At 42.6% G+C, this 19,288-nt stretch overlaps 1 protein-coding gene across 1 annotated transcript in view; it reads left to right on the plus strand.

The window, feature by feature from the left end:
- FRS2 (fibroblast growth factor receptor substrate 2) overlaps positions 1-18,191 on the plus strand; it is a 43,742-nt gene extending 25,551 nt beyond the window's left edge. The window contains exons 2-7 of the mRNA XM_066591625.1: positions 8,817-8,917; positions 10,116-10,207; positions 11,732-11,918; positions 14,484-14,639; positions 15,421-15,584; positions 15,821-18,191. Of these exons, the coding sequence (XP_066447722.1) occupies positions 10,142-10,207; positions 11,732-11,918; positions 14,484-14,639; positions 15,421-15,584; positions 15,821-16,777 (1,530 nt within the window). The 5' untranslated portion in view covers positions 8,817-8,917; positions 10,116-10,141 and the 3' untranslated portion in view covers positions 16,778-18,191. The remainder of the gene's footprint in view (positions 1-8,816; positions 8,918-10,115; positions 10,208-11,731; positions 11,919-14,483; positions 14,640-15,420; positions 15,585-15,820) is intronic.
- Positions 18,192-19,288: the final 1,097 nt, after the last annotated feature.

Below are 19,288 nucleotides of genomic sequence, written 5' to 3' on the forward strand. Positions count from 1 at the left end.
GATGGAGCATGACACTTTTTTTTTCCTGTCGAATTTTGAGATGTGACAAAACCAAAACTCCTTGCTCTTTTGCATGAGATTGGAGGCATACAGAGGGAGCAGTAAGGGTGCTTCTAGACAGAAAGATTATCGTTCAAACAAGCAAAAGCGAACAATAATCGTTCGGTCTAAACACAAGCCAACGACTGAATGAAAATCCTCCACTTTTCGTTCGTTATTCATTTTATACAGGCTGGCTCTGTGACGGAGGTTCCAGCAGTTGTGAAGCGATGACGTCACGCGTTCAAACGGGAATCGTCTCATGGAAAAGGACCTGAGGCGTTGGGTACCTCTATAAAGGAAAGCCAGAAAACGGCCTTGTGCATGAGGCGCTGCATGGTTTATCACAATACACACAGCAGATACTCCTAAACAAGTGGTTTCTAACCGTAGGAGAGCTGAAGGACTCGAGTGTCCTCCGGTGACATTGCTGTAGGCCACCAATACACTGGTTCAACAGTTCTATCCAGAATCCCTTATGGTGAAGAGCCGTCTGCTGCTTAGGAAATGTAAATAGATGGAAATGCTTCAAATGTGCTTCTCGCTGTGACTTCAGCCTCTTTGCTGCGCAGCGTCTTGGCAGCTCTTAAGACATTGTACAGAGGGCTTGGTACAATCTTGCTGCGCTGAATAGCTCCCAGTTCTCTTTTCTTGTGCTTGCAGTAGCCGTTCTTTTCCCTCATGCACAAGAGCTGTGTGGTCTTCTCTTTGTGCCGTGGGTGGTCAGAAAACAGTTTGTAAACGCATGAATTGGCCCAATCATTGTGGGAGTGAATGTAATGTGCAGCTCAGGACTTTATAGTGTAGAAAGCAACTACAATTTTCTGCAATTTAAAAAATATACGGCGTTTTATACATTTGTCCCCTATACTTTAGTGAAGGTAGAATGCATGGCAGGACTATCGATGTCTACAAACAGGTTGGCCTAGAAGTGTAGTGCAAGTAAAACTACATATCAATCATCAGAATGGGGCCTACTGGTAAAGCACCGTAAGCATTAGAAATATCCACCAATGCATCACTATTACAAAACGGAAACGGTCAGAATTATGGTTTATGACTGAGGGGGGTCTCACACCTACATCAGTGGTTCTGCATTCCTCCCCCGTTACGAAAGCAGAATACCCTCGGCCAAAGGACTCCGTCTTAGGCTGGAACTGAACATCGCCAAACGGACTCCATTGACCATAATGGGGTCTATTCACTTTCTGCAGTGCTTTTTCTTCCGGTATTTTGTGACGGATCTGTGCCGGAGCCTCTGACCAGCGATTCCAATGCAGATGTGAACCACTTTGAGGATTACATAACCCAGATGCTTAATGCTTTACTGTGCGTTTAGTAACCTAAGATGCTCACGTTTTACACCTTCGTTGACCCATAGAGCTCACGGCATGTATTCCTACCGTTTTTCCCCCAAAATAACCCCTATCCTGATTTTCGGGGGAGGTGTGAAATATAAGCCCTCTCCTAAAAATAAGCCCTAGCTTACACTATTTGGGGAAAAAATGATCACCAGTGTCCTGGTCCTCGCGCTGGTCTCCGATGCTGCAGCAGGTTGCCATGTCAGCCTTCTTCAGGTAACAGCGTTTTGAATTACCCTGCCAGCGCCGGTTTTGAGAGGTTGGCGCTCAATCCAATCACAGCACTCGCTTGCCGGAGGCGGGTTACTTCAACACCCAGTTACCAGAAAGAAGAGAATCCTCAGTCAGGCTGACATAGCAACTTGCCGCAGCGTCGGAGGACAACGTGAGGACCTGGACGCCGCGGGCCAGGTGAGTATAAGGCCCTTTCCCTCTCCCTGAAAATAAGACACTGTGCCTCTTTTGTGGCAAAGTTTAATATAAGACAGTGTCTTATTTTCGGGGGAACGCTGTGGATTAAAAAAAAAATCTGCAGTTTATACATGGAATAAGTTAATATGTGTACTTTCCGTAGCTTATATTATTTATATATTGCAGATTTTGGGTGCTCTGCCTTTCATGTTTGTGATTGGTGGAGCTTTATGTGTTAAAAAAAACAACCCTTCCCATGCTGTGCAAAGCACACTACATGAGTGTCTCCCGGACAGCAATTTTGAGGCATGCAAATTTTTTTAGTTTTTTTTTTAAAGGGCTTGATTTATGGGGTTTTCTAATATATAGTCTTTTCCAAATGACTTCAGAGCCAAATCGGTCCCTTTAAAAAAAAAAAAAAAAAAAAAAAAGTTGAAAAATTCTGCCAACAAAAAGTGAACACATCATAAATGTTATTTACGAACTATTTTCTGTGGGATGGGTATCTGACAAGCAGAAAATTTTTTTTTAAACTGTCTATAAATTTAGGATTTCTTAAAATAAATGAACACACAACATATTGACCAAAATTTGACAGCTAACACAAAGTACGAAGAATGTCAGAATCACTTGGATAAGTAAAAGCGTTCCAAAATTACTACCGCATTAAGTGACACATGTCAGATTTGAAAAACTGGGCCTTGTCCCCAAGGCCAAAACTAGCTGTATCGGAAAGGGGTTAAAGAGCAACTAATTTCTGACCGTTATGTAATCGTCATTGAGATTACTTGTGAGCCGGCTGTACGATGTACCTGCTAGCATGTGCACACCGCAGATAAATCTGTTGCTAGAAGTCAAGGTTAAATAGAGGAGCGTAGGCACCGATTCCACAAGCTGTTCAAACCTCATCATTAGAGAGAAGGTGAACTGCCCTGGAGCAGTCCCATGTATAGCATGGAGGTAGACCTCTTAGTGACTGCTCCTCGGATGCTGTAGCAAGTAAGTGATGTGCTGTTCGTTGATGGCGTGCTTATCTGAAAACCTAAAGCAGTGCAGTTTGCCATAAAATGTTAGAAATAATCCCTTTATACAAAATGTCAGAATCTGGCATTGTCACCACATTTATATGCAGTTTGGCTGTCATTTTTCCCAATGCTGATATATTTAGTTTGGTGGAATGTCTTAGAAGTGGTTGATTCAAAGCAAAAGATTCTTCTGCAACTGTGAGACCACAAGTTGTGCAGCTTTATAAATGAATTGTTAAGGGGGCCGCTGGATTTTGCCAGAAATGTGCAAAAAATCTGCAACTATATACAAACCAGTTTTAAATACCGCAGTGGCTGCCTCTAGGTAGCCAAGTTCTTGTAACAAGATGATTACCCATTAGAAAGTCATAAGAAGTAGTCCATCAGAGTTTTCTCTACCGTGCTTGCTTTTAAGGGGTTTGCACGTAAGAATCAAACACAAGCATTTGTTTGCTTGTTTCCGATCTCTTTTGGAAAAGTTTTAAGAAGTTGAGAAAACAAATGTTGTTAGTGGTGTATTATGTGTATTTGTAACATTTTACTTCACTTCTAGCATTGCGCTCTTGGATCACACTAGTTGTGCCTAATACAAGGGTCACAGTCCTCTCTCTTTTCTCCTGTAGACAAGGATGGCTACTTCGTTCTTTGTGTAAGTGGGTTCTGTCTTTGATGTGAACCTTCTGTCCCTCTCACTCCACCCTGCACAAATGTTGCTTGAAGTTTGACATAAGTAGTGTGGGAGTTAAAGAGAAAGACCTTTCCCACTTTAAAAAGAGAGGGAGAAATTTCAGTTGCCAAGGAACCTCTTAAACACACTTTCTGCCCGTATAAAAAGCAACTTGTTGTCAGGGTAACTTGGGCTGTTGGTGGAAGAATGTATGGTGGGCTCTTTAGAATACGAGGCTCTGAAGACCTGTAATCCATTTGGAGATGGGCTGGCCATTACAACCGTTAATACCTTGCCACACATCATGGGCATCCGATTTTTAAATACGTTTTTGAAGAATTAAATATTTGTGTTGCCCAGTTTGGGTGAACTTACAGCGTGTGTAGTTGGGCTTCAGTTCTTGCTGCTTATGGATTTTCACATATTTGTCTAAACAAAAACTGGCAGACTGGGTAAACGGACAATTTTATGGCTTAAAGGGTAACTGCATTTTCAACCAACTTCAAAAAACGATGCCCATTGAAAGTGCAGATACGCCTTAATTCTGGCTAATACAAGCCTACAGTAGATGAAGATTTTGGTAGCATTTCCTGACCTATACAGTGTGTCATTGCTGGACTGGGATCCCTAGGGCACATCAGTAAAACGTATTCTGAGGGCCCACTAAACATACAAATATTACCGGTTCAAGATCCTACCAGTATGTATTGCTGTGTGAACTTCATGTTAGCACCCACGTCCGGCTCATGGCCCATCGGGAGGATTCACCTGTTCTTCTGTGGGCCAGTCCTCGCCTTCAGTGTGTCCAGATGTCCATGATGAAGATTCAAATTCTTAGGTTGCCGGAATGAAACGCAACAGATGTCAAATGAAAGGGCCATATTTATTAAGAGTGGCATTTCATACACCAGTCTTAGTAAACCTGGTGCTGGAGTAAAGATGTCTCTAATTTTAAGAGGCGCACGCTTCTAAATTGGGCACATTTCTGGCTCCCCGTGCTCTTGAATGGAAATCTACACCATCTGTCAACGGATGTAGATTTTCACTATAATTTACACCCATTTCTGGTGTAAATTGTAGTAAATCAGACGTATGATTTGAGGCCTGCCCAGTTTTTCATACCCCTTTATTGACAATTTTGAGCAGTGAAGTCACAATTTTTTTTGTGAAACACGGTGTGCTCCAAAATTTTCAACTTTAGCACGTTAATTTTTGATGTAAGCTGTTGGGTAAATCTGCCCCAAAGTCTACATGTTTTCCATCTTGTGGCTAGTGGGAGTGTATACCCATGGTGATGAATTCACAAGATGGCAATGGTTCAAAGGAAAGTGCAGCGCGTTTGCTGGATAGCAAAATTTGAGTCTTTGACTCGGGTGCAATGTGAATAACGGAATATGTTTAGTGAAGAATCGCTACTCAAAAGTATTCCTTCCTGTGATGGACCGTTAAGAGATATGGTGAGCAGTCGTTTTAGAGGAAAGGTATCAGTGAAAAGTTGGCTGAAGACCTTTGAAGAAGTTACATCTGCAGTCCAAAGAAATCAGTCTGCAAAGTTCTGAAGAAACATCTCTGCTTAAGGCCGGTTTCGCATCTGCGTTGGGACCTCCGGTCAGAGCTTCCGTCGCAGATCCGGCTGAAAATACTGCAAGAAAAAAGTTACATGCAGCATTTTTTCTTCCATCCAAAAGCCGGGCAACTGGGCTTAAAGCAGACAGACCCTATTGACTTTGGGTTCCGGTGCTGCCCAGTTCTGCCCAGAGATGGAACCGTTCTGCTGCAGGGATTCGAATAGAGCATGAAAACTGAATCCCTGACGCAGGTGTGATACCACCCTTACTGGTTATAAACCCAATCCACTCAGATGATGATTGCAAAGGATATGACTTTTACAGTGAATATTCCTGAAGCGATTTGTCTTTTTTTTTTGTGTGTTGTTGACCCATCCTGTGCCAGTCATCTGATGGCCAGGTCATAAAGTGTAAAGAGTTGGAAGCGGACAGCTTCATATACGCTTTGCTGAGGACCGAGTTGATATTGCAGGCACTCTTCCCATATGGAGCTGACTACTTGTGTCTCTGCATACGGCCTGGGGACCAGCTGATTGGTGTAGGTCCCATGCAGTCGTCGTCGATAGATCATAGGTGATCAGTAGTTTAAAACAGGACAAGCGCTTTAATGAAACTGACAAGCAGTTCTTCCATGTGTATTACTGAGTGATGAGGCCAGTTTTCAACATGACCATTGGCGCAACCAAAGAATATGTGCTTACGACTGCCCTCATAAATTTGATGAGCACAAGTGTAATAGCCCCAAGATTGTGTGGTATGCTCTTGTCAGATCGAGTGATGGCTCAATTTTTCTTTGTGGATGGTACTGTGAAATCACACATTTGGGCCTCATGCGCACAGACTGGTCAGATTCAGCATGCAGAATCCGGCCCTGGCAGCAGCGGCGTCCGCTCATACCTGCTTTTCTTTTTCTTAATCTGTACTGCGGATGGTCCGCACGGCTCGCCATTGGACATACGCAGTGTAGTTTCTTTTAGACTCCTGCTTTTCCTGCACGATCGCCTAGCGATGACGCAGAGTCAGCGATCTTTCCGCAATGTCAATTATCGAAGGGCTGCAGATCGGACATCTTCTATTGACTTCAATGGAAGCCGTCTGCGCAAAAATGGAGCATATAGCGATTTTTCCTCCACGAGCGGAAACTGCAATTGGTTTCTGCTTGTGTGCATTAAAGGGGTTGTCTCGTGAAATCAAGTGGGGTTCAGCACTTCTGTATGGCCATATTAATGCACTTTGTAATATACATCGTGCATTAATTATGAGCCATACAGAAGTTATTCACTTACCTGCTCCGTTGCTAGCGTCCCCGTCGCCATGGATCCGGCTAAATTCGCTGTCATCTGGCGTTTTTAGACGCGCTTGCGCGGTCCGGTTTTCTCCCTGGTGAATGGGCCCGCTCGTGCCGGAGAGCTGGTCCTCGTAGCTCCGCCCCGTCATGTGTGCCGATTCCAGCCAATCAGGAGGCTGGAATCGGCAATGGACCGCACAGAGCCCACGGTGCACCATGGGAGAAGACCCGCGGTGCATCGTGGGTGAAGATCCCGGCGGCCATCTTGGTAAAGGAAGAAAGAAGTCGCCGCAGCGCAGGGATTCGGGTAAGTAATAAACTTTTTTTTTTTTTTTTAACCCATCCCTTGGGTTTGTCTCACGCCGAACGGGGGGCCTATTGAATTAAAAATAAACCCGTTTCGGCGTGAGACAACCCCTTTAAGAATCACTTTTCCATAGCATGCTATGGGCGGTATTTCCAGCAGAATCCGCAGGTGAATGCCCACTCCCGATTTCGCAATTCAAATCTGCCAGTGTGCGTGAGGCCTTACTTTGACATTTTTGAACAGTTTGCAGTACCCCAATTTAATGAGAACATGAATATAGAACAAAACGGATACAATATGGGGAAAAAAGGAACAAATTGTAAAAACATAATTCTTATTGTGCATCTTTTTTAATTTATGGTTTTAGACACATGTGAATAAGCCCTAATGCTGCTTGTGGACAGAATATAGAGATCTGTTCGCACATATCCATGGCCTTATATTCTCTGTGAACTATTTCACCTAGGCAAATGAAGAACATTGTGGTTCTGATCACTGACTCTAAGGCTGGGTTCTCACAGGACGGATTCTCGGCGGAAATCTCGCGGTTTGGTCGCAGTGAAAAACCACAAGATTTCCGCCGGAAGAACCACCACTGCAAAACCCGCAGCGGCTTTGAAGCGGCCCGACCGCTCGCTCTTCCGCTGCGGCCGGCGCTCCCATAGAGGAGAGCGCGGCTGCAGCGGAAAACAAAAATGAACATGCTGCGGTCGGCAAATCCGCGCCGCAGCAGCGGCTTCTGCCGGCTTAGCCACAGCGGATTTTCCGTCCCGTGTGGGCGAGATTTCTGAGAAATCTCATCCACATGGCTGGTTGATTCCAAGATTAGCGGCCGCAGGCGGATTTGCCGCGGCGAAATTCCGCACGGAATTTCTGCGGCAAATCCGCCCCATGTAAACCCAGCGTAAGGGTGCCTTTCCACTAGCGTTTTTTAAACGCTGCAATATCGCTATGTTTTTGGTTTTTTTTTCACGCCATTGTCAATAGGACTTTCTAATGTTAAAAATGTATCGGACAAAAATAGCAAAGCACAAACTTGCAATTTTTGTGCGATGCGTTTTTAACATTACAAAGTCCCATTGACAATCGCAGCGTTAAAACGCTAGTGGAAAGGCACCCTAGGGGTTAAAATTTGTTTTTCATACAAAGTTCATTATTTTTGTTTTTTTTTCTTTTTATTTAGTTGCCAGCATGTTTCTTCTGACTTACTGGCGCTGGTTTAATGAGTGTGCTGCTTTATGGTATTTACTCGGGCGGCACTCTTGCTTGGCATTCAGCTCGATTCTTTGTATATCAGATTTTGAATGCCTCGGTTTTAGGCGTGCCACTCTCTTTTAAGTAGTGAAGTGTGTATAATTATGTGTGTATAGATGTGTGTGTATATATAATATGTGTGCGTGTGTATGTATATAATATATATTCTGCTACAGTATCACAAAGTGGTGTGTTATTATCTTTATTCTTTCTCCTGTAATCCAGGGGCTGTAGAACAAGCATTTGCTGCTAGTGAAGCTAAGATGTAGTATTTCATCTCCTAGCTGTTGTTAGATGCATTTCTCTGTCTATGGATCTGATTCTGCACACATTCACCGTCTGATATTGGAAAGCGTTGTGCAATATCTCTTTAAGCAGACTGAACAGACAGCCCAGTGTGTGTCTCTAGGCCGGGGCCCAGGGAATGTTTACTCATGTGTAGGTGGATGAATATTTTCTTGCTGAGTGATTTCATGCATAAGACTAGCAGGTTTCGTTTTGATTCACGGTAATTCATTGAGAATGCATAGTCTTGCCCCCCTACCCAACCCCGAACTTTTTATAGTAAAGGGTCTAGAATTTTAGGCTTTTTTTTTTTGCCATGATCACAACTTTATACTTTGTCTCACATTTTAGCTGTATACCTTCCACCTGTCCAAGACAGAAAGGATCTGTTAAAAGGATTCTTCTGGAAGCCTGTGCTGCAAATGGGGTTTATGAGAACTTGAAGAGCCTGGGAATTTATGTGTGGGTTGGCAGGGAGATGGCGGGGAAGTGACATGCAGAGCATATTTGGAACATGCCACTAAAATGCTTCCTTGGATCGGGTTTAATGTGAAGCATGTTGCCAGCAAGCAGTCTGCAAACCACTGATTTTCTTGTGTTTTCTCTTTAAGGTCAAAAAGCTGCTTAAGAACTCATACGGTATGCTATCATGGTACGGGAGTGACGTCCTAATGCTGCAGCAGAGGCTAGGGAGATTAATGGCCAGATCTATGTAAGTTGCTTGCAATTATTAATCTTTGCTGATGAGATTTTCATTTAGAATATAGATATTGTGATCAGCTTTGCGGAGTGATTTGGGCCCCCTGTCCACGGGCGTTGCGGTATCCCGCCGCCGCCGGGGAGCAGGACCCAACCCGAGCCCCTGCAGAGAGCAGCGCGGCACTCACCTGCTCCTGCAGCTCCAGATCTTTTATGTGCCGGCTGGTGGCACAGACCAGAGCCGGCGGCCAGGGAGTGGAATTTCTGTGCAGGCTCTGCGAGCCCCGCACAGAAGTGGAGCGTGACGCGATTTTTTTTCTGCTCGTGATTTCACGCAGACAAAACGTGTCCGTCTGCATAGGATTGCGTATTGTAATGCAATCCTATGCACACATGTATGGGTGGGAAATCCCATCGCGGAATTTCTGCCCGTGTGCAGGGGACCTTAGGTGTCATGTCCACGGGCACGCACGGTTTCCAAGTGTGGAATCCCGCAGCAATGAGGCCTAAAAAAAACATTTTCTTACCTGTCCAGAGCCGGTGTCGGTCTTCTCGGGGGCCGAATCTTTCTCTATTGCACTGCGAATGCGCTCGGCGCGCTGTGAGCATGGAAAGTACATTTTTCTTTTTTTCTTCTTTTTTTTTTTTAACTACTGCTTTCCCGCGGAACCGCAGCAAGTCCACAGAGTCAGCTTGACTTCAATGGAAGCCGTCAGTGCGGGATCCGCAGAAAAATTAAGCATAGTGCGATGTGCTTCCTCTCTTCCAGCTTCACACAGGAAGGGGACGGAAGAGCATGGGGTAACAGTGGGCGGAGTACTGCTGGGAAATGTAGTCTCCCAGCAGTCAGATGGTACAAAAGGAAGGGCCGTTCATTCTGCTCAGTAAGGGAGAAAATAAAACCTCACAACTTCAGCGCTGCAGAGCAACAGTGCTGATCACTATGCCGCGCAAATTCAGAACCTTTTTTTTTTGCAGTAGATGTGATTAGCAAGTTATTTCCCTTTTGGAAAAACAACAATTTAATGTTTTATATGTAAGCAGAGTAAAGTCGGTGTTGATGTAAAAGGACCCAACAAGTTGTAGCAGCTGATGTGCACCGTATTTATCAATGTCAAACTGCACAACACGTTCCTATATCTGCTCTGCTGTTGTACAAATTCAACGGGTTTTATTTTCTCTGTATAATCTGTTTTTATTTGCTTCTCTAGTGATCCCATGGTCTTCTAAAGAAGCAATGGGTAGCTGTTGTAGCTGTCCAGATAAAGAAGCTTTCCCAGATAACCACCAAAGCAGGTTTAAGGTAATAGTTCACATACATGTTGCAATCTTCTTTTAATCACTGGTTGGAGATGGCCGAACACAAAAAAAAAACGGAGAGCACAAACTAAGAGATGTACTGCAAAAATAGTAGGGGGGTTTTGTCCGCTGGTGACTTTAATCCCATTTTCATTGACCCACATTGTAGGAAAAAGGGCTTTGCTTGAAACGTCACAATATTTGCCCTCATTTTCCTAGTGTGTGCTCTCCTTTTTTTGTCCTTTTTTATGGTCTACAGGTCACTGACAGTGTGGCTCTGGAGTTAGCACCACACTTGTATACCAAGGTAAAGTGGCACCACTTCTGTTTTTGGTTGGAGATGGTCGCCTCTTAACCCCTGTAGAACAACAACCTATTTTGGCTATAAGGATGGCACGGGCTCACTTCTGGGCCCATGCCATCCACCGGACGTAAGTTTACCGCCTTGCATGAAGTACCATGTGCCCAAGATGTCTTGTGATGCAGAAAAAGCAGGAGTTTAAGGAAAAAAATCTGAACTGCGCATGTCCGACAGCGAGCTGTGGGGAGCATCTGCAGTACAGATGGAGAGAAAAGAAAGCAGGTACACGCAGATGCTGCTGCCAGGGGGGTGTGCAGGCGGCTTAAGGGTGCTTTAAGACGGGCGATTATCATTAAAAAAAAAATCATTTAAACGAGCGAAAGTGAACAATAAGTTTTTTTTTTTTGTTCTCAATGCAAGGGGAATAAAGAATGAGAATCGCTCAATGTTCGTTCATTTTATGCAGTCGTAAAAATCATCGTTGACTTGTTCGCTTATCGTTTGGTTTAAACAGCGCTCGTTCAGTCCCTCTCATTCACTAGTACAGCGACTGTGAAAGACTGAATGATATTCTTGTGAGCGAGCCAACGATGTCTAAACGGGCTGAACAAGAGCAAACGGGTTAGCAGTGACGTCACTCGCTCGTTTATATGTGAAGCGGCTCGTCTAAAAGGATCCCAAGACATTGATGATCTGCCCTTACAATAGATCTTCAATACCAGGAATTCAGGGGTCTTCTGCTCGAGATCCTCGACATTCAGCTGTCTGAATTGAGTACAGCAGCCGTTTCACTGCATACTAGGTGCAGTGCTATATATTTTGTAGCATCTGTACCTGGTATAGCACCTCAGTCCCATTCACTTGAATGGGACTGAGCATTGCAACCTTTTCAAACAATTTATAGGTGAAAGTCTGCCACCATATACCTTTGCCAATCTGATATTGATATCTTGAGGGATAGATTATTAATATCTTGGTCCCAGAAAACCCCTTTTAAGTCTGTTTTGGTCTCGTTGATCAGTATAGAAAGTTACTTGGAGCAGTTAATGATATGCAGATTGCATGTAGAGGAGTGTTCAGTGGGGGAACCATTGCCCAGCATGTTATGGTTGGTGCACAAGTGGTACAATGCCCACTTGGCCCAGCCAGATAGCTCCAGGCAGTGTTTGACATGCAGTGAAAAGAAGGCAGGGCTGATGCTTCTTTGTTCCTTCTTGTTTCCCACAGGTTATTAATGTGGATGATGATGGTAATGAGCTGGGCACTGGAGTAATGGAGCTAACAGAAAATGAGCTCATCTTGTATACACGGAAGCGAGACTCTGTTAAATGGCCTTATCTTTGCCTGCGCCGATATGGATATGATTCTAATCTTTTCTCTTTCGAGAGTGGGCGACGCTGTCAGACTGGACAAGGTTAGTGATGGGCTGAAGTATTCTTTAAAGACAACTTCTAACAAATACTCACAAAATATATCAAAATGAATGCCAATCTTTATTAATAACCACTGTAATATACCACGATATCCACCAAAACACAAGGGATACAATATATGAGATATCAGAGCTAAAACACAGCCTGTCAACTAGAGATGCAGACACTCACCATCCAGTAAGAATAGAAATAACGGGGTATCTACAGTGTGTATGGACCTAAATGCATTAGACAACTGTTCACTGCAACACCATAAAGGGGGTCTGTATACATAGTAATATACGTAGTCAAAGAAAGAAATACAATCCATCTCACCCATTGACCAGTTAGCAATACAAATGCAACGTGTTGCAGCGCTCAAGGCGCCTTTCTCAAGCATAGTAGACTTATATGTATAAAATTTATTACACACAAGGGTGACTTGATTACCTGGAAGTTGTTATCCTTCCAATGTGAGGCACGACCGGGCGTTCGCCGCCGGGTTGTTGAGCGCAGGAGGACGACGTCACCAGGCAGCAGCCTATTGTGGGCCATCCCAGCCGCCCTGTGGAGCGCAGCGTGCTCTCCACGGTCTGTGCCCATACACAACAGGGTCTACACTGTGCCACGTGGAACGCATCGTGCGCAGAACATCGCCCACAGAATAGGTTTGATTATATTGTGAAATGCTCTATGCGTTCCACCCACTGCGACTGCGCAGGACCCCAATCAGAGACATTACTATTCAACTGTTATGGAGAATACCTACTCATGAATAGTAATGTCTCTGATTGGGAGCCTGCGCAGTGGGTGGAACGCATGGTGTGTTCCACAATATAACAAAACCTATTCTGTGGGCGATGTTGTTCTGTGCACGCAGTTTAGAAGTTTGGAGCGTGAGGGTCTTTTTTCATACTGCCTAGGCAGTTCTTTTGGTTTTTGAACGATCACCCCTCCGCCTAGCAATGTTGGGGTCTCTTCTGTTGCTGCCTGAACCTTTGAAAGCCAGAGAACCAGGAACTACTTCTGATACTTTACAAGTGTACCTGGACTACAGGTGCTGATCCGATTAACCCCTTCACCAGGGGTCCCCGCTCAGCGCCAGGTGAGTCAATATTCTTCTACCCAGAGATCTGTGTGTAATTATTTATAAGAAGATCCAGCTGGCGCTTTCCTGTTAATATATATATATATATATATATATATATATATATATATATATATATATATATATATATATATATATATATATATATAAAATCTCAATTGTATAAGTCTCAGTGGTAGAGCTCAAATATTTTACTGATGCATAATAACAAAATCACAGTTTTTATAAAGTATAATACTTGTTTAAAACCTGTTACCTCTCGACGGGTCTCTGTCTTGTATTTCCCGTAAAATAACAATTCTGGAGTGTAATTTTCTAAGAAATGTGCCATTCCTCTGTTGTTCCTCCTGGTAATGTATGAATACATTGATCATTTGATGTTGCTATTTCCCTGGCATTGCGGTCTGTCCTCACACCGTATGGAACTGTCAGCACTGATTGGACAATGTCAGAGCCTGTAGGAACACAATCTCACCTGATAATATAATTGTCAATTCATACATTTTTAGGAGGAATAACAGAGGAATAGCACAACATAGAGCGCTCAGGAAAAACGCTCGAGAATTGTTGTTTTATGGAAATATGATTGGTAAAGCGAACACGACATGAGAAGTGGCAGGACCTTTTTAATTGATAGTCCTTCAAAGTCGAGGCCACTGCTGTCCCGTAAAACACCTTTAGTAATACAAATGTTAATTTTAACTTAATGCTTGCAAAAGGAAGAGCAATCCAATGCTGGGACCTCACTTGGTTTTCTTTGCTGGTACTGGTAAGTTAGGCTCCTTCCCCTGCCCAAAGAGGCAGTGTGGACCAATACCAATGCCTCCTTTGTACTGTCTGTCTTTTCCTCCCCTATCGTTCCTACAAGCCTCTACAATGGGGGCAGTTGCTTTGTTCCCCACTGTTGGAGGTGTATTTAAAAAAAAAAAAAAAGTACATATAATATGATTTGACTTACTAAATGCAAAACTTCTGCCGCTCTTTAGTCCTTAAGGCTAATTTCACTTTTCAGTTTGCAGTATACGTTTGCCATAAGAGACGGGAAAGCTCTTTGCAAATAGGTGAAAGTAACCCCACCATTCAGCTGATGGAGGCCAAGACGGTGTCCTTTTTTATTCTTATTTTTTACTGTATGCAGTAAAAAAAAATATATAAAAATGCACCTAAAACCCGTAAGGCACACGTGGCATTCGTCAGAGATTTCTGTCTGGAAACGCTCCAATGGAAACCTTAGATGGACACTGCAAAGCACAATGTGGAAAAAGCCTAAAAAGTCCCCAATTCTCCCAGTAGTTTTTGCATCCCCATGTATTGGAGAATCTGTGCCTTGTGTTAGTACCTTCCTGATGCTGACTAATTTAGTGTTCTGTTGTCATTTCTCCTCTCGTGACATTAGACGAGCAGTAGGGTAGTTTGCCTTTTGATTAATGTTTGCATTTTGTTGGTTTTTGTTTTAAAGGGATATTTGCATTTAAATGTGCTCGTGCCGAAGAGCTGTTTAATATGTTGCAAGAAATCATGCAGAATAACAGTATAAGCGTTGTGGAAGAACCGGTGGTCGAAAGAAATCCTCAAACTGAGCTGGATGTGCCAAGAACTCCACGCACTCCAACAAGTAGGTTTTATAGAGCCATGGCAAAACTTACTTAAATGCTGTTAGGAAAATGAAAATTCAGCCACCGATTTAATGGGGTAATCCCATTAGTACAAGCCAGCTTTTTGCTTTATTATGACTGATTGCAACACCAAAGTCCTCATAGTACCTGAAATACTTGGGATCCTGTATTGTGTAATTGCCTATTCAAGTAACACTATATTTTGTGTATTTCCCCTTGCTTATAATTTTCTTTTAGAATATTGGCATCTCTTTTATGTTTCAATGTATAGATATAAGACTAGACTTTATTTTTCTATTGAGATTTACTGCTTGCTTAGTGGTTGGGGTTACACATTCATAAAGTTTTCATTTTCCTACAGTTTAAAGGGAGTCCTTCAGCTCCTATGAGCCCCAGGATCTAAGCTTAAGGGCTCATCATAGCTGACACGCTGAGTTCGGGACTATCCGTGTTATACATAGTCACTGTTCCCTGTCAAAGCAGACTACTTGTGTGCATGGATAGAATGAGAGAAGCTATTTCTCATTTCTTTGCGCACAAGTGGTCTGCTCGGTGCATGCAGCGGCGGTTTTGACAATGCATGGTGGGGGGAAGGCGGGAAAGGCAAATATAATGCATCCCTGAACTCTGTGTCGGCTACTATGAGCCTTTACGTTTAGCTTATGGGGCTCATAGGGGCTGACAAACTCTCTTTAACCATGATTGGAAGACGTGCATGAATTGTAGTTAATCTTCTTAAGAAAAAAAAACAAAACACTAAATTTCCCCTCTTTTTTTTAGCCCCAGGCTTTAGTGCTGCAAGTTTACCCAATGGATATCCACGTTACCCATCCTTCGGTGATGCATCTTCTCACCCTTCTAGTAGACATCCATCAGTGGGTAGCACACGCCTTCCTTCAGTAGGAGAGGAGTCTACCCATCCTCTGCTAGTTCCTGAAGACCATGTAAGTGAATTCACAATACGCCTAGATTTGTATGTTTAGGAAACCTTATTTATTTTGAGCAGGAACTTGTTGCAACTTTCATCCATTGCCTTGCAAATGGTAAAATTCACTGTCTTTGTGCAAGAAATCTGTGGCAAATAGGGAAGCATGCTATAAAATTGATGCTGCATTGTGTTTTGTATTATGGAGGGAAAATACGCTTACGGTCATTATTTATAAATGTTGTATTTTTTTAGGTGCACACATATGTTAACACAACTGGTGTACAGGAAGATCCAAGGCCCAGCGCACCAGCGCCACTTGAAAAACGTCTTTCCAATGCGGAAGCGAGCTCAATCCAAACGGATGCCATTTCCATTCCTGATAAAGACTCCCATGTTATTCTAGAGCCAGAAGGTGTGAAGTTTGTTTTAGGACCAACTCCTGTGCAGAGACAGTTGATGGAAAAGAAGAAACTGGAGAAACTTGAGGAGCAACAAAGCGGTGGGCAGGGTGGCAGTAATAGCTGTCCAAATAGCACAGAGTGGGACACTGGTTATGACAGTGATGAACGCCGCGATACACCTTCCGGCAATAAAATGGTATATGAAAATGTCAATGGCTTGTCAATTCCTCCATCTGGGGCAAGAAGGGGACGCGTTCCACCGCCTATCTCTACAGACGTGCAAAACATCAACAACTCTGCCCAGAGGAGGACTGCATTAATAAACTATGAAAATTTACCATCTCTCCCTCCTGTTTGGGAAGCCCGAAAGCCTAGTAAGGAGGAAGATGATCCTTTAGGACCAAAGACACCATCTCTTAATGGTTTTCACAATAACCTAGACCCAATGCATAACTATGTGAACACAGAGAATGTGACTGTTCCACTAAGTGCTCACAAAGTTGAGTTCTCTAGGCGTCGGGACTGCACGCCAACCGTTTTTAATTTTGATATAAGGCGTCCGAGTTTAGAACATAGGCAGCTTAACTATATACAAGTTGATTTAGAAGGTGGTAGTGACTCTGACAACCCTCAAACACCGAAGACTCCAACCACTCCACTCCCTCAAACTCCTACCAGACGTACGGAGTTGTACGCTGTAATAGACATTGAAAGGACTGCTGCTATGTCCAACCTGCAGAAAGCACTGCCACGCGACGACGGTACTTCTAGAAAGACTAGGCACAACAGTACTGATCTACCCATGTGAGCCTCGTCATTTGCACCTTCTTGCTTATTTCTCAGAAGAAAAAAAAAGAAAAAAATGCAGAAAAAACTTATCACATCTTAAACACTAACACATTTTCATAGATTTTTTTTTTTTCTATGTGCTTTTGTCTAAAGGGAATTTATGTAGAGCAGGTACTCCTAAATTAGTGTTTCACTCTACAGTAGTAGTAGGTACTGTATAGTGCAGAGCTGTATTACCTCTTAATCCTCTTTAATTGGTTTGCAGTGACATGCCAGTTTTACTTTTAGCAACATACTAAACCTTTGCTGACCTTTTGCATTTAGACTGTTGCCATTTGAAGCTACAGAGAAATTTTATTTTTGGGATATAATTTTCAGTACGGATGTGTAAAGCTATATACGAGTATGTATTTTTATACTAACTTTCTATGATTCCAGAAATTTGCCAAATTTTAGGTCGCACCAGCATTTTGAATTGGGGACATTGGTACGACAGTTTTCACTGTGTCAAAGAGTGCTGGATTACAGCCTTACAACATGCTACACCCACACTGGCATGTTGCATTTTGCACATTAAGCACTATTCAGACTATTTTTTCCAAAAGGGCCGCCTGCATTTTTACTTTCCACTGCGGGTGATCTGTTGTAAATGGAAGATAGTTCTGTGTGTGGGGTTTTGGTGTTTTAAGTTACAATATGTCAGGGTTGCATTTATTGAATGCAGACATATAAATATATATACATTTGTATAAAGGCCAAAAACAAATCCCCCTTTTTATCATAATGTATGATATTGTAAGATTATTGTATGTTCCTAATTTGCATTATAAAGTTAATTTTTCGTACTTAAAAGTATATAAATAGTAACTTTGTATAAAGGTAGTATAGACAATTTGGAATTTTTTTAAGAAGTTATGTAGATGTGCATTGCCAAACTTTTCATGACTTTTTTTTTTTTTTTCTTAAATGATACCTTAGATTTATATCTGCACTAAACATTCCATGATACTATCTTGAACTGTGACCCTTCTAATGCTCAGACGTGTGCAGCATGGTAATGGCCGGGCTATGTTATAGCGGCTCTTACTGAAGTGCACCTGTCCAATGACACTAAGCCATCCGATCGCTAAAGGTTGGCCACTCTCTGGCGCAGTACAGAGCCACGTGCTGATGTTCTCTTCATTTTTGCACTGAAGGGTTCAAGCAAAGCGATACTATGCAGAAAACAACGTTTTAAGTAAAAAACAAACTGTGCTCCGTTCTGAATACTAGTGTTTAATTTACATTTGGTGCGCACCAGGTACTGAGTGAAGTACCCATAATGCTTATCAGATGTTCATTAAAATATATATTTTTTGATATTGACAGCATTGTCATTTCATTGGTGCCAACATCATTTTGTAGCATGGCAATAAAATACTGATTACACACAATTTTTGTCACTTTTTATTTATTGGAAGAAATAAACCTTTATTAGGAATGATGTATATTGATGTATACATGTATTAACTGTAGTATAACAGGATAGTTTAGATGTGCTTATTTCTTCAACTGGTAGTGCTTTTTATACTAGGCGATTTTATTAAAATGTGTAAATGTAATATCTTTCATATTTAGCGGTGCATACAGAAATTCGGCTTAGGAGGATTTGGAGGGTTCAGGGCAAAATATATGAATGTAGACCTATACAATGCATTCGGAAAGTCTTCAAACCCTTTCACTTTTTTTTTACACTTGGTGGCCTTGTTCAAAGCTTTCACGTTTTTTCCCCCCTACATCATTCTGCACTGAAAACCCCATAATCGCAAAGTGAAAACAGGATGTTCTGAATCCTTGTAAGGGTATGTTCACATGTAGTGGAAGTGCTGGAGATTTTCTGCAGCAAAAAATTCCATGGGTTCATGAGGGGTCAATCATGTCAGACCAATCTGATCAGCTTCTATGATGAAGTAAGCTCTAGGCTGGACCTGGGAGAGTTTATTGCTCTCATATATCTGGATTTCTCTAAAGCATTTGACACCATGCCGCATAATTGGTTGATATATAAAATGAGAAAGCTCGGACTGAGCAAAAGCGTGTGTATCTGGGTAAAGAACTGGCATCACAGATGGAAAGCAGAGGGTGGTAATACCTCAAGTGGGGTACCGCAAGGCTCTGTCCTAGGCCCAGTGTTGTTCAACATTTTTATAAATGATCTGGAGAAGGGAATTGATGGGAAACTGATCAAATTTGCTGATGACACAAAGCTAGGAGGGATAGCTAACACTAGGGAAGATCTAGAAAAGCTTGCACATTGGGCAGCGACTAACAGAATGGTATTTAACAAGGAGAAATGCAAAGTTACATCTGGGCAAGAAAATGAAAAAGGCACATACAGAATCGGAGGAATTGGGCTAAGCAGCAGCACGTGTGAAAAAGACTTGGGTATGCTAATAGATTATAGACTGAACATGAGTCAGCAATGTGATGCAGCAGACAAAAAGGCAAACACAATTCTGGGATGTATTCAGAGAAGCATAGAGTCTAGATC

The sequence above is a fragment of the Eleutherodactylus coqui genome, chromosome 2 (genome assembly GCF_035609145.1).
Source record: "Eleutherodactylus coqui strain aEleCoq1 chromosome 2, aEleCoq1.hap1, whole genome shotgun sequence".
Lineage (NCBI taxonomy): Eukaryota > Metazoa > Chordata > Amphibia > Anura > Eleutherodactylidae > Eleutherodactylus > Eleutherodactylus coqui.